The 13,990-nt window shown below is 39.4% G+C and overlaps 1 protein-coding gene across 1 annotated transcript in view; it reads right to left on the reverse strand.

Annotated features, from left to right (window-relative positions):
- The window catches only part of LOC306864388 (voltage-dependent T-type calcium channel subunit alpha-1I-like), a gene marked incomplete at its 5' end in the record, with an annotated part of 186,726 nt that overhangs the window by 16,537 nt on the left and 156,199 nt on the right, over positions 1 to 13,990 (reverse strand). Inside the window, 3 exons of the mRNA XM_079408392.1 lie at positions 9,627 to 10,001; positions 13,541 to 13,662; positions 13,895 to 13,973. Of these exons, the coding sequence (XP_079264518.1) occupies positions 9,627 to 10,001; positions 13,541 to 13,662; positions 13,895 to 13,973 (576 nt within the window). The remainder of the gene's footprint in view (positions 1 to 9,626; positions 10,002 to 13,540; positions 13,663 to 13,894; positions 13,974 to 13,990) is intronic.

The following is a 13,990-nucleotide window of genomic DNA, read 5'->3' on the forward strand; positions in this document are numbered from 1 at the left end:
CCATTACACCACCACCACCACCAGCCTGAACCGTTGAGACAAGGCAGGATGGATCCATGCTTTCAGAATCAGAATCAGAATGAGCTTTATTGCCAGGTATGTTTGCACATACGAGGAATTTGTTTTAGTGACAGTAGCTCCACAGTGCGACAGAATGACAGCAACAGGACAGGACACAGATAATAAAAAATAAAAATAAAACAAATACTGTACAAATATACAAAAATGGACAATGTGCCAAATAGCCCAAACACAATATACAAAATAGACAATTCGGTATGTACAGGTATGTTGGGTGCAAATTTGAAATGTAATAAGTATGCAGGGGTAGACAATAAGGGAAATTTGCCACTGGCCCTCCGGGCCAGTGTCTTTTGAAGTTCACTGGCCCAGGTCAACACGTCGGGTATTGATCCCAATAATCACGAAAAAGAACAGTTTGCTTGAACAACATGAATAACATTTTTTTTTTTAAGGTAAGGTTTAGTGCAAAGTGCAGCAAAACTGTGCAAAAACATGAAACAAGTGCAAATAAACCTATTGCATAGGATTCATTCTCTGTAGTCACACAGCAATTCATTATATTATGTTCATACCATAGGTTTCATACACGTTAACTTTTCTCTAACTTACTTGTCTGCATATGTGGGCATTGATCTGCAGAGCTCACAGTAAACCTCTTTTTCTTGATCGTAGCCCAGCTAGGGGTGGGTGATATGGGAAAAATATCATATCACAATTTTTTTTTTTTTTAAATATCACGATTCACGGTTTTATCACGATTCTTTGTCATGTTGGTTTTACAAGTTGTCTGAGCATTACAGCCAAACTAGAAAGACAAAGCCTTTCAAGGTAACAAAAAACAAAAAAAAACATGGCAGATATTTAGGCCAAAGTGGGCGAAGATAAAAATCTTTGTCATCATTCTATCTTTCTTATTAAAAAATAAAAACAAAGATACACATTACAAATACACATAATATACAAATAAAACAAACAGTGCTTTATTTTCAGGTACAATAGGTGTATTTAGCAGAGCATTCAATGAAATTGAATGAACAAATATAAAAATAAAACACTAGATAGACTGATTCCTAAAGAACTGTATTAAAGTGTTTCAGTCAAGAATAGTGAGTGATTTTTCTCTTTGTGTTTTGTTGTTTTGTTAACGTTAAATGAATAGTTCCCCCAAAAATAAATATTCTGTCATCTGTCTGTCAATTCTGTCATGATGTTTTATTTTTATACCATCATTTACTCAAAAGTTGTTTTAAACCTGAATGAGTTTCTTTCTTCTGCTGAACATAATTGCTATTTTGAAGAAGGTGGAAAACCAAACAGTTGCTGGTCCTCAGTGACTTCCATAGGATTTTTCTTTCCTGCTATCAGTCAATGTAGACCAGCAACTGTTTGGTTACCCTCATTCTTCAAAATATCTTCTTTTGTGTTCAGCACAAGAAATTAATAGAGGTTTGGGACAACATGTGAGTGAGTAAATAATGACAGAAATTACATTTTAGGGTGAACTATCTCTTTAATGAAAGTCGACAGCATGTTTAGTGTCCTGTCCCTTTAAGACCTGCACGCATCTAATATACAGGCACGCATCCGTATCTCTCTTAACTATTTACTTTCATTTTAGAGATAACCAACTGAGTCTGTATGTAAACCTTGTGTGTTTTGACAGTATTAGCGCAAAAGATAAGTTAGTTGAGTAATCAGGTGCTGTTAGACAGGGTTTTTAGTGCGCGTGCTTCAGGTGTATCCGCTCAGAAAAAGCGCACGTCAGACAAGCGCGCGAATTAAACATTTAACCAGCAAGGCTTGCATGCAAATAATGTACTTCTGCGATCGGAAATAAGTGCAGTGTCCTGTCAGAGTAACTCTACTGCTGTATGTCGTGTTGAACAGTATATAGAGACGGAGGCACCAGAACTGTATTTGACATAATGTGCTCTGTAGCACGATACTACCATATTTCTTCAAAAGCAGATCGTGGAGACATTTTTATTGTCCACGATCAAAAATCGTCATATCGCACACCCCTAAGCCCAGCCAATTCCAGCGGTCTCACCACTGGGGCTGAAACTTTCTCTGCCTTTTCTTTTCGTATTCCCTTTCGCTTTCCCTCAATTCCTCTGGTGATTTTCGCTTCCTTGCCTTCTCTTTTTTTACCCGGCGTTTGGCCAGGTGATGGGGGTTTCAGAAACATGTAGCCTAGCTTAATAGTAGCTATAGGTAGGTGCTGAGCAGCAGTGTGCAGTTTGCGCGCGTAACCGCGGGAGCGTCACGGAGCGCATAAACCGCTGCATCTGTAACTGTCGGGATCACGTAACGTGTTAGCGGTGGTTACCGAGACGATTTAACAGAAATCAAAACACAGAACCACAGGTAATTAATGTGAAATTAGACTTTTTTTTAATCGAGGCATTATTTTTACTGGCCCCACCGGGCTAGTGGTTGGAGCGATCTGGTGGCCCTGACGGTTTTAAAAGCACGTCCGGGCCACCGGGCCAATTATATTGTCGACCCCAGGTATGTGTGTAAAATAAAATAAAAAGTATGATAGAGTTTAAGAGTTTAAGTGTTCATGAGATGGATTGCCTGAGGGAAGAAACTGTTTCTGTGTCTGGTCGTTCTGGTGCACAGAGCTCTGTAGCATCGACCAGACGGAAACAGTTCAAAGAGGGAGTGTGCTGGATGTGAGGGGTCCAGAGTAATTTTACCAGCCCTTTTGCTCACTCTGGATAAGTACAGTTCTTGGAGAGTGGGGAGGGTTGTACCAATGATTCGCTCAGCAGTCCGGACTACCCTCTGTAGTCTTCTGAGGTCAGATTTGGTAGCTGAGCTGAACCAGACAGTTATTTAAGTGCAGAGGATGGATTCAATGATGGCAGAGTAGAACTGTTTCAGCAGATCCTGTGGCAGGTTGAACTTCCTCAGCTGGTGAAGGAAGTACAACCTCTGCTGGGCCTTTTTTGCAATAGAGTCAGTGTGAATGTCCCACTTCAGATCCTGAGAAATAGTGGTGCCCAGGAACCTGAATGACTCCACTGCAGTCACAGTGCTGTTCATGATGGTGAGTGGGGGGAGAGCAGGGGGGTTTCTCCTGAAGTCCACAATCATCTCCACAGTTTTGAGTGTGTTGAGCTCCAGGTTGTTAAGACTGCACCAGACAGCCAGCTCCTTAACCTCCTGTCTTTAAGCAGACTCGTCACCGTCCTGAATGAGGCCAATAAGTGTGCTGTCGTCTGCAAACTTCAGGAGCTTGACAGAGGGGTCTTTAGATGTGCAGTCGTTGGTGTAGAGGGAGAAGAGCAGTGGGGAGAGAACGCAGCCCTGAGGAGCTCCAGTGCTGATGGCGTGGGTGCTGGATGTGTATTTTCCCAGCCTCACTAGCTGCTGCCTGTTTGTCAGGAAGCTGTTGATCCACAGACAGACGGAGGTGGGCACGGAAAGCTGAGTTAGTTTGGGCAGGAGGAGTTCTGGAATGATAGTGTTAAAGGCCGAGCTGAAGTCCACAAACAGGATCCTCAAATAAGTCCCTGGTCTGTCTAGGTGTTGCAGTGTGTAATGCAGTCCCATGTTGACTGCATCATCCACAGACCTGTTTGCTCTGTAGGCAAATTGCAGGGGTTCCAGTAAGGGTCCAGTGATGTCCTTCAGATAAGCCAAAGCAAGTTTTTCAAATGACTTCATGACCACAGATGTTGGAGCACACAGGTCTGTAGTCGTTAAGTCCTGTTATCTTGTGTTTCTTTGGGATGGGGATTATGGTGGAGCGTTTGAAGCATGAGGGGACTTCACACAGCTCCAGTGATCTGTTGAAGATCTGTGTGAAGATGGGGGCCAGCTAGTCAGCATAGGATTTCAGACAGGCTGGTGTCACACCGTCTGGGCCTGGTGCCTTCCTTCTCTTGTTCTTTTTGAAGACCTGGCGCACGTCATCTTCTCTTATCTGCAGTTCAGGTGTGGGGGAGAGGGGCGTTGCAGGAGGTGTGAATGGTGTTTTTCAAACCTAAAATATAACTCATTAAGATCGTCTGCCAGTTGTTGATTCTCCACAGTGCTGGCGGATGGTGTCTTGTAATTGGTGATGTCTTTCAGACCTTTCCACACTGAAGCCGTGTCACTGGAAGATAATTGGATCCTTAACTTATCTGAATAATTCCTCTTTGCCACTCTGATCTCATCCAGTGTGTATTTGGCCTGTTTATACAGGACTCTGTCCCCATTCCTGTAAGCATCTTCTTTGGCCTGCCGGAGCTGTCTGAGTTTTGCAGTGAACCACGGTTTGTTGTTGTTATAAGTTAGATGAGTCCTGGTAAGAATGCACATATCCTCACAGAAACTGATATATGATGTTACGGTCTCTGTGAGCTCGTCCAGATCATCAGCAGATTCAAAAACACTCCAATCAGTAAGGTCGAGACAGGCTTGTAAAGAGCAGAACTCCCGCGGCGAGTAGAAATGTTTACAGTTCTTTTACTTTCTTTATGCCAAATTCTGACCCTACCATCTGAATGTTGCAGCAGAAATTGAGACTCATCAGACCAGGCAACGTTTTTCCAATCTTCTATTGTCCAATTTTGGTGAGCCTGTGCGAATTGTAGTCTCCGTTTCCTGTTCTTAGCTGACAGGAGCGGCACCCGGTGTGGTCTTCTGCTGCTGTAGCCCATCTGCTTCAGGGTTCGACGTGTTGTGCGTTCAGAGATGGTATTCTGCATACCTTGGTTGTAACGAGTGGTTATTTGAGTTACTGTTGCCTTTCTATCATCTCTAACCAGTCTGCCCATTCTCCTCTGACCTCTGACATCAACAAGGCATTTTCGTCCACACAACTGCCGCTCACTAGATAATTTCTCTTTTTCAGACCATTCTCTGTAAACCCTAGAGATGGTTATGCGTGAAAATCCTAGTAGATCAGCAGTTTTTTAAATACTCAGACCAGCCTGTCTGGCACCAACAACCATTCCACGTTCAAAGTCACTTAAATCCCCTATCTTCCCCATTCTGATGCTCGGTTTGAACTTCAGCAAGTCGTCTTCACATCTAGATGCCTAAATGCATTGAGTTGCTGCCACGTGGTTGGCTGATTAACAATTTGTGTTACCAAGCAACTGAACAGGTGTACCTTATAAAGTGTCCGGTGAGTATATATATATATATATATATATATATATATATATATATATATATATATATATATATATATATATATATTAGGGATGCACAATATTATCGGACTGATATCGGAATTGGCCAATAATGGCTTTAAATGTAAATGTCGGCATCAGCCCGATCTATCCTGCCCCCTCACTCAAGATGAGTGTGAAAATAGATAATGGTTTATTTAAAAAAAACAATTGCCAAATGAATAGGCTTTCTAGCATTAATATGATGCTACTACAGCAACAATTTAGGACAGTCTGTTTCACAAAGTCGCATTTTAATTGTTACATCTGACACACAAACTTCCCGCAAACGGTTCAACTAAATGCAGGCATTATGCAGCACTACTGACTAAGCTAAAGGTATGATGAAATAATTTTTCAATGTTTAATAGAGGGCTAGATTATCGTAGTTTGTTGATTATTTTGCTGTATTGTTTGTTGCTGTTCAATTTGTTAAACTTAAAATGATGCATCTGTTAAATGGGCCGCAATGAATGTTATGTCAGGGAATTGGTGGCAATGTGTTTCATTGTAAGTATTTCTGGTGGTTGTGGTGGTATCACTTCTCTGTAGACTGTATTTGTGGTAAAACTGCTGCCCTAAAACATGTTATGTCCTGGATGTCAGATTTTCTAATTTGATGCCATTTTGTTTTATTATAGGCTACTCTGCCATCTGTATTTGCTAAGTAGGCTACCTTTTAGTAGGGTCATTCACTCAGAAAGCATTTTTCATTCTATTTCAAAGTAAATGCGCTACGGATGTCTTTGAATTTGAATGCTGCGCTCTCGTCTTTTATAGCAGATTCTCCACGCATAAGACATCATTCTAAAACACGGCACAAAAAAAAATCTTCCACTGACCTGACTCGCGACCAAAACAAATGTGTGAACCCAGTATTCTAATAGTTGTAGTAGTAGCGCGGGCAGGTTTGTTTACAGCCCGACAAATACATGAATGGGCCACATATGTTTTTTATTTTTATTTTGTGCTACGTCATTGCCCCCTTTCGTTACCCCTTTCATCAGTGCCGCGCTGGCACCAGCTCTGGGCCCGATATGAAATATTATGCCGATATGTCTTGCCGATAAGTGGAATACATTAACTCACATGTGCTCAGGGTGTGCTAGTAATTAGATCATGTCAGCATTGTGGCTCATTTTTAAAGCAAAGTTTTGTCTGAATGATGATTAGATTCACTGTTTTGGATTGCTGCATTTAATCAGTGAAAACACGTACAGAATGACGTGTTCGGTGTAAAGCTCAATTTATACTTCTGCGTCTGACCTACGCCGCAGCCTCTACGCCGTAAGCTGTGCGTCGGTTTTCATTTATACTTCTGCATCGCCGTCCGCGTCGACGTGCAGTACACATGCGGACCGCTAGTCTGCAGTGTCCACGGGCATGTTGCTGGTGTAACCCACAGTACCACGGCAAAAACCGAAGAAGAAGCGGCTCGTCGGAGAAGCAATAGCCGTGACGGCGGCAAATAAATATCAGATCATTAAATCATTATTTAAAACTTCAAAAACGGGACAACAATGGAACAGGAGAAGATGGCATTCTTTCAATCTCCACAAGGACGTGTACCACGGCAGATCAACATTGTTTGTCACAGATTTCTTTCTGGGGAAAAAAAAATGCAGCGATTGATATATAGTTTATTTATAGTTATTTTCATAGCTTCAATGTACTATCAAAAAACCTTCATTACTGTTTATTTAATTCTAACAAATAAGTTCTTATTAAAAACTAACCAAAATTAAAAATATTTAGCTTATAATTTCTGCACAGGAGAGACTTGGTGTTGTATCCAAACAAAAGGAAATATGTGACCCGTGCTGGCAAAGTGAGTCGGAATGCGCATGGACTAATTTTGACCTATACAGTCAAAAGAAGTGAAAAATGTCTTATCAAATGTTTTGGTCGAATTTGAGGTTTTCACAAAAATTTGTTCATGCCCTCTTCTAGCGATCCCAATGCTCCAAATAGTAATTAAACATCTTAAATTATCTTTATTTGTACGTTTTCAGATTTCTTATTATCAGTGTTGAAAAAAAGTTGTTGCTTAATTTTTTGAAACAGAATCCTTTCTGAATCATTGTGTTATTTCAAAAACTAAATAAATGAATATACAGTGGGTACGCAAAGTATTCAGACCCCCTTAAATTTTTCACTCTTTTGTTATATTGCAGCCATTTGCTAAAATCATTTAAGTTAATTTTTTTTCCTCATTAATGTACACAGCACCCCATATTGACAGAAAAACACAGAATTATTGACATTTTTGCAGATTTATTAAAAAAGAAAAACTGAAATATCATATGGTCCTAAGTATTCAGACCCTTTGCTCAGTATTTAGTAGAAGCACCCTTTTGATCTAATACAGCCATGAGTCTTTTTGGGAAAGATGCAACAAGTTTTTCACACCTGGATTTGGGGATCCTCTGCCATTCCTCGTTGCAGATCCTCTCCAGTTCTGTCAGGTTGGATGGTAAACGTTGGTGGACAGCCATTTTTAGGTCTCTCCGGAGATGCTCAATTGGGTTTAAGTCAGGGCTCTGGCCATTCAAGAACAGTCACGGAGTTGTTGTGAAGCCACTCCTTCGTTATTTTAACTGTGTGCTTAGGGTCATTGTCTTGTTGGAAGGTAAACCTTCGGCCCAGTCTGAAGTCCTGAGCACTCTGGAGAAGGTTTTCGTCCAGGATATCCCTGTACTTGGCCGCATTCATCTTTCCCTCGATTGCAACCAGTCGTCCTGTCCCTGCAGCTGAAAAACACCCCCACAGCATGATGCTGCCACCACCATGCTTTAATGTTGGGACTGTATTGGACAGGTGATGAGCAGTGCCTGGTTTTCTCCACACATACCGCTTAGAATTAAGGCCAAAAAGTTCTATCTTGGTCTCATCAGACCAGAGAATCTTATTTCTCACCATCTTGTGGTCCTTCAGGTGTTTTTTTGTGTCTTGCACTGAGGAGAGGCTTCCGTCAGGCCACTCTACCATAAAGCCCCGACTGGTGGAGGGCTGCAGTGATGGTTGACTTTCTACAACTTTCTCCCATCTCCCGACTGCATCTCTGGAGGTCAGCCACAGTGATCTTTGGGTTCTTCTTTACCTCTCTCACCAAGGCTCTTCTCCCCCGATAGCTCAGTTTGGCCGGACGGCCAGCTCTAAGAAGGGTTCTGGTCGTCCCAAACGTCATCCATTTAAGGATTATGGATGCCACTGTGCTCTTAGGAACCTTAAGTACAGCAGACATTTTTTTGTAACCTTGGCCAGATCTGTGCCTTGCCACAATTCTGTCTCTGAGCTCTTCAGGCAGTTCCTTTGACCTCATGATTCTAATTAGCTCTGACATGCACTGTGAGCTGTAAGGTCTTATATAGACAGGTGTGTGGCTTTCCTAATCAAGTCCAGTCAGTATAATCAAACACAACTGGACTCAAATGAAGGTGTAGAACCATCTCAAGGATGATCCAAAGAAATGGACAGCACCTGAGTTAAATATATGAGTGTCACAGCAAAGGGTCTGAATACTTAGGACCATGTGATATTTCAGTTTTTCTTTTTTAATAAATCTTCAAAAATGTCAACAATTCTATGTTTTTCTGTCAATATGGGGTGCTGTGTGTACATTAATGAGGAAAAAAAATGAACTTAAATGATTTTAGCAAATGGCTGCAATATAACAAAGAGTGAACAATTTAAGGGGGTCTGAATACTTTCCGTACCAACTGTATATAGTAAAAATAAATATATTGTAAATAAATAAATCTGGTAAGGTGGGGTAATGTAATATTTATAATACTGTTTAGCAGGGAGCATTAAATTGATCAAAAAGGAGACTAAAAAGACTTTTACATTGTTATATAAAATGTAGACCCCTATTAAATGTATATAAATAAAAAGTAGACCCCTATTAATATTTTGAATTTACATTTTGGGATTGGATTTACTGCATAAATATAACCATATTGTGATATTGAATATACCATAAATGTGATTTAAACTCACTCCTTGCTACAGCCATTCATGCATGAATGCATCCAACCAAATCACATTCACCAATTCATTCCTGAATTAACAATCAGTCAATCTATCTATCCCATTATCACTCCAATCATCAATCACATCTACAGTATCCATCATCAATGTGGCCATCCATTCAGTCAAACCTTTTCTTAATCACTAAATTCCTCCATCTACAATTTATCCGTGCATATATGCAATGCATCCATCATCCATTAGTCATCCATTTATCAACACAGTGACGATCTATCCTTTCTTACTTTAAACCAAATCATTAATTCATCAATCTAATGCTCAGTAACCCAATCTCTTATCTGCCATCTAACCGAATCATAATATTCATGAATGCATTCCTCCATCAATTATCTGTTTCTCCGTCCATCTATCCATCCCCTGCCATCACTGTGTGTGTCGTACCTGGGCTGGTGAGTAGAGTTTCCTAGCGCTGTTGGGCTCGTGGACCCCTAGGAGTGTGTTTGGGGAGTGAGGTGGAACAGTAGAGCTGGGTCCAGCACCCTGATGCCCCCCAATGCTCCTCTCCGCTACAGACCCCCCTCCTCCAATGCAGCAGAGCGTTCCCTGGGCCAGTTCCAGTTCAATCTCCGCATCCATCTCTGCCTCCTCCTGGGCTTCTTTGTTGGAGTCGTCCAGGTGTTTCATCAGCACTGCCACGACCACATTGATGAGAACAAACTGGGCCGTGAGCACAAAGCTCACAAAGTACAGCGGTGAGATGAATTGTAGGCTAGGATTACAGGCGTATTCGCCTGGCGGGCATTCTCGAAGAGTGTCCTACAGGAGTGAAGGAAGAGTTAGGATAAAGATATTTGAACGTCTACCACAGTTAGTTATGTTCAATTCATTTGCCTGGACAGATCAGGTATATAGAATTACAATACTTAATCAAACTTCATTTAGATCTATTTTCATTGATGGAGTACAATAGGTGGACTGCAGTGATCAGCATTTCTATAATCAGATTTTTTTGTGTTGTTTTCAAGTAAAAATAGCTAAACATCCTTAAAATAGTATTTTACGATTATTTTAACAGAAACAATGTATTAAATTTTATAATGGAAAACAAGACAAAAATACTGATTAAATCATTGTTGCATCGTGTCTGATAGGTCAATAATACAATATATATATATATATATATATATATATATATATATATATATATATATATATACATACATACATATTTTGGAAATGTTATTTAACAGCAATTTGGTTGTGTGCTGAAAACTTATCCAATTACGAGACATTACACTTGATAAACTGCACTGTAATAAGCTGATTTCTTAACCAGCCTCTTTATTGTTGTTTTTTTCCCCCCAGAGGAAACATTTACATTTACTTGTAGCTATTTTTCTTCTTTTTAAAATCATAAGCCTAAAAAGTGGTGTTTAAACTTAAAATGTTTATGTTCGAATGGGGTAAGAAAAACTAATTCAATTCAATTCACATATTCTCTTAAAACAAATATAATATAAAATACAATACAATACAATAATCTATGTAAGCTTGTTTCCACCATGGGATAAAAACGGTAATTGCTTGCAATTGCAAATTTATATCTCACAATTCTTATTTTTAAAGATATATAGATATAAAAAATCTCAATTGTGACAGTCGCAATTACCTTTTTTTATTATTTTTTTAATCCCATTTTAAATACAATTGATTAAAATTGTATTTAAAAATGCATAAAAAATTCTGACATTTTTACATTTTTATTGTCTCGTGTCAAACTCAAGAATTTACTTGTTTAAAAACACATTTTTTTAACAGCAATGTGCACTGAAGACTTGACACCCATTTCTGAATATAATACTAATTACATCAATCAAACACTAGCCATTAAATGATAAAACCATTTTCCATGGGCTCGACTTCCTAGAGGCGGCAAATACCCAGTACTTAGTGTGACAACTGTCTTCCCCTCCCTCATTTTATCATCTGCAGTTTGATTACTTGAACTATAGGAACAATAGGAACAAATCTCAGAATGCCAATTTCATTCTGATTTGTTTTGACATAACATAAACACTCTTTTTTTCCCCCTCCAAAGTTGCCGTGAATGAGAAGATGGGTGCAGGCTCTGGCAGTAATTTTGCTTGGCCACTCATGCGTGTGGTTGGGGTTCGGGGAGGCCTTGGCTTCTCTGCAGGTATGTAAGAACTCAGGTTGTAATTTACAGCTCTGATTATGGTGCTTTAGCTGCCAGGAAACCATAAAACTCATCATGTGTGTGTGTGTGTGTGTGTGCCTAATGGGTGAAGTCTGTCACCCTCCATCAAACACACCCTCTGGTGTGAGTGGGGTGTTACGCATCGATATAGCGCCGATGTGTTCTCATTTATTCAGGTGCGCTTTACTACTGCGCTGAATATGCTGAGCTGGTAGTTCCTCCATCATATACCTCTCATATAAACGCCAGGTTGGAGGGAGAGGAGATGAAACGCGGCAGGTTGTCTTTAAACAGGCCGATAAGAACTCATTCCTCAAAGACAAGTGTATTAGAGACGAGAACGACACAGGAGGACGAGAGGAAACAATGATGAAAGAGCCTATGATGAAATACCATATAAAGCAAAAGGAGGGATCAAGAAAAGTTCAGAAAAATGGTGAGAAAAGACTGTAACATTGTAGATTTATAAGCCGCTACCTTAAAGGACTCCTCATGGCAACCTATCCTGGTCTCTTTACTACAGTGACACATCAGAAATCATAAGCATTTTGCTTGTGAATATTTCTTAAGTGTCTAGTTGTCAACATCCTCAGTTGAATATTCTGTGCTTAAATGGGTACCAATCACTTATGATGGGCACCTTTTGCCAGGGCTGATTTGGTTCGCATCACTTTATGAAATGTCAGTGTTATATCTAATACAGAAAAAAGCAAGTTTCCACTTGTGCTATAATGAACGCAGATAAAGCATTGGAATATGTTATTTTTAATATTTTACTGAGCGGTCGCTTCAGTTCTCTTCAGTGCCAGAAAGTGACAACAGCAATGTTCTCTTGTCTTGTCTTTTTTTTTTTTTTTTTTTTTTTACGGTGGAATAATAAATTAAATGCAAAGAAATGTATATCTGTTGCTGGTGCAGTATAAGCCTAATGCAATTATGGCTCTGTTTATTATGGTCTTGAACTCCTCATATTTGAATCTAAATCATATTTGGTTTTGAACTGCTGATCCATGCATTTATCCACTAATCTACAAAATCCCAGGAACAACAGTGGCAGATGTAGGGATGAAGATATCAAATTAAATATGTCAGCTCATTTGAGCTCTTGAAACGGCCAGCAAGAATGACTGCTCAGCTTATAAACATAAGCATATGATGGTCATAAATTAATAATTAATATTCATTAGATTTGTATAGTTATTTATTTATTTAATGTAAATGTATACTTTTATTTTTTTATTTAGTCATTTAGCAGACGCTTTTATCCAAAGCGACTTACAAATGAGGACATAAGAAGCAATCAAAACCAACAAAAGAGCAACAACGTGCAAGTGCTATTACAAGTCTTGGTTAGCCTAACGCAGTACAGATAATTATTATTATTATTATTGTTATTTTTTAATAAAAAGACACAGATAAAATACAATTAGAATAGATAGTGCTAGAGTTAGAGGGTCAAGTAAAGATGGAACAGATGAGTTTTTAGGCGTTTCTTGAAGATGGGTAAGGATTCGGCAGCTCGGATCGAGTTGGGCAGGTCATTCCACCAGATGGGAACAGTTAATGAAAAAGTCCTTGAAAGTGTTTTTCTGTGTCTTTGGGATGGTACAATAATTCGTTGTTCACTTGAAGAACGCAAGCTTCTAGAGGGCACGTAAGTCTGAAGTAAAGAATTTAGGTAAAATTTAGTTGTTTTATTAAGCAACGACACATTAAATTGATTAAAAGTGACAGTAAAAACATTTATAATGTAACAAATTAATGCAATTTACAATTTCTCAATTAATTCTGAAAATTGTACCATGGTTTACACAAAAAATAAGAAGAAACAACTGTTTTCAACATTGATAAGAAATGTTTCTTGAGCAGCAAATCAGTATATCAGAATCATTTCTGAAGGATCATGTGACTCTGAAGACTGGAGAAATGATGCTAAAAATTCAGCTTTGCAATCACAGGAATAAATGACATTTTCAAATATATTGAAATAGAAAACAGTCATTTTAAATTGTAATAATATTTCACAATATTGCTGTTTTTTTGGTCAAATTTAAAAACCTTCAGGCTACTAACTGTTCCCACCTCTTTTTATAACAAAGTCACGCTCGTAGTACTATGGCTTTCTATTCTGTTTTACCTTCATTATGCCGTTCCAGTTGTCACCAGTGGAGACCTGGAAGAGGGTGAGGAACGCCATGCCGAAGTTCTCAAAGGTGGCGTGCCGACTCATGCCCTCACATGGGTAGTCCTCGTTGCACACTGCAGTGAACAGACAGAGCCATAGAGAGAGTTTGTATTGTTGAATACTGTGTTTTGTGAATGTTTGTTATCACCTAAAAGTTTTGTCTCAATGGTACCTATGCAGTCATGCCAAATTCAGCTTTGAATTCAGAAGAATTGAACAGACAGAAAACCAGTGAGGTAGAGAGAGAAAGGGCTTGGAATGAAAATAAGCATCAAAAGGAGTAAAAGATGAGTAATGTGTGTTTACCCAGCTCTCCAAACAATTCCACCCCAAGTGCAGCATAAATGAAGAACAACAGCATGAAGAGGAGGCCAAGGTTCCCCACCTGAAAGACACCAATCA

This window comes from Barbus barbus (genome assembly GCF_936440315.1).
Source record: "Barbus barbus genome assembly, chromosome: 4".
NCBI classification, from domain to species: Eukaryota; Metazoa; Chordata; class Actinopteri; order Cypriniformes; family Cyprinidae; genus Barbus; species Barbus barbus.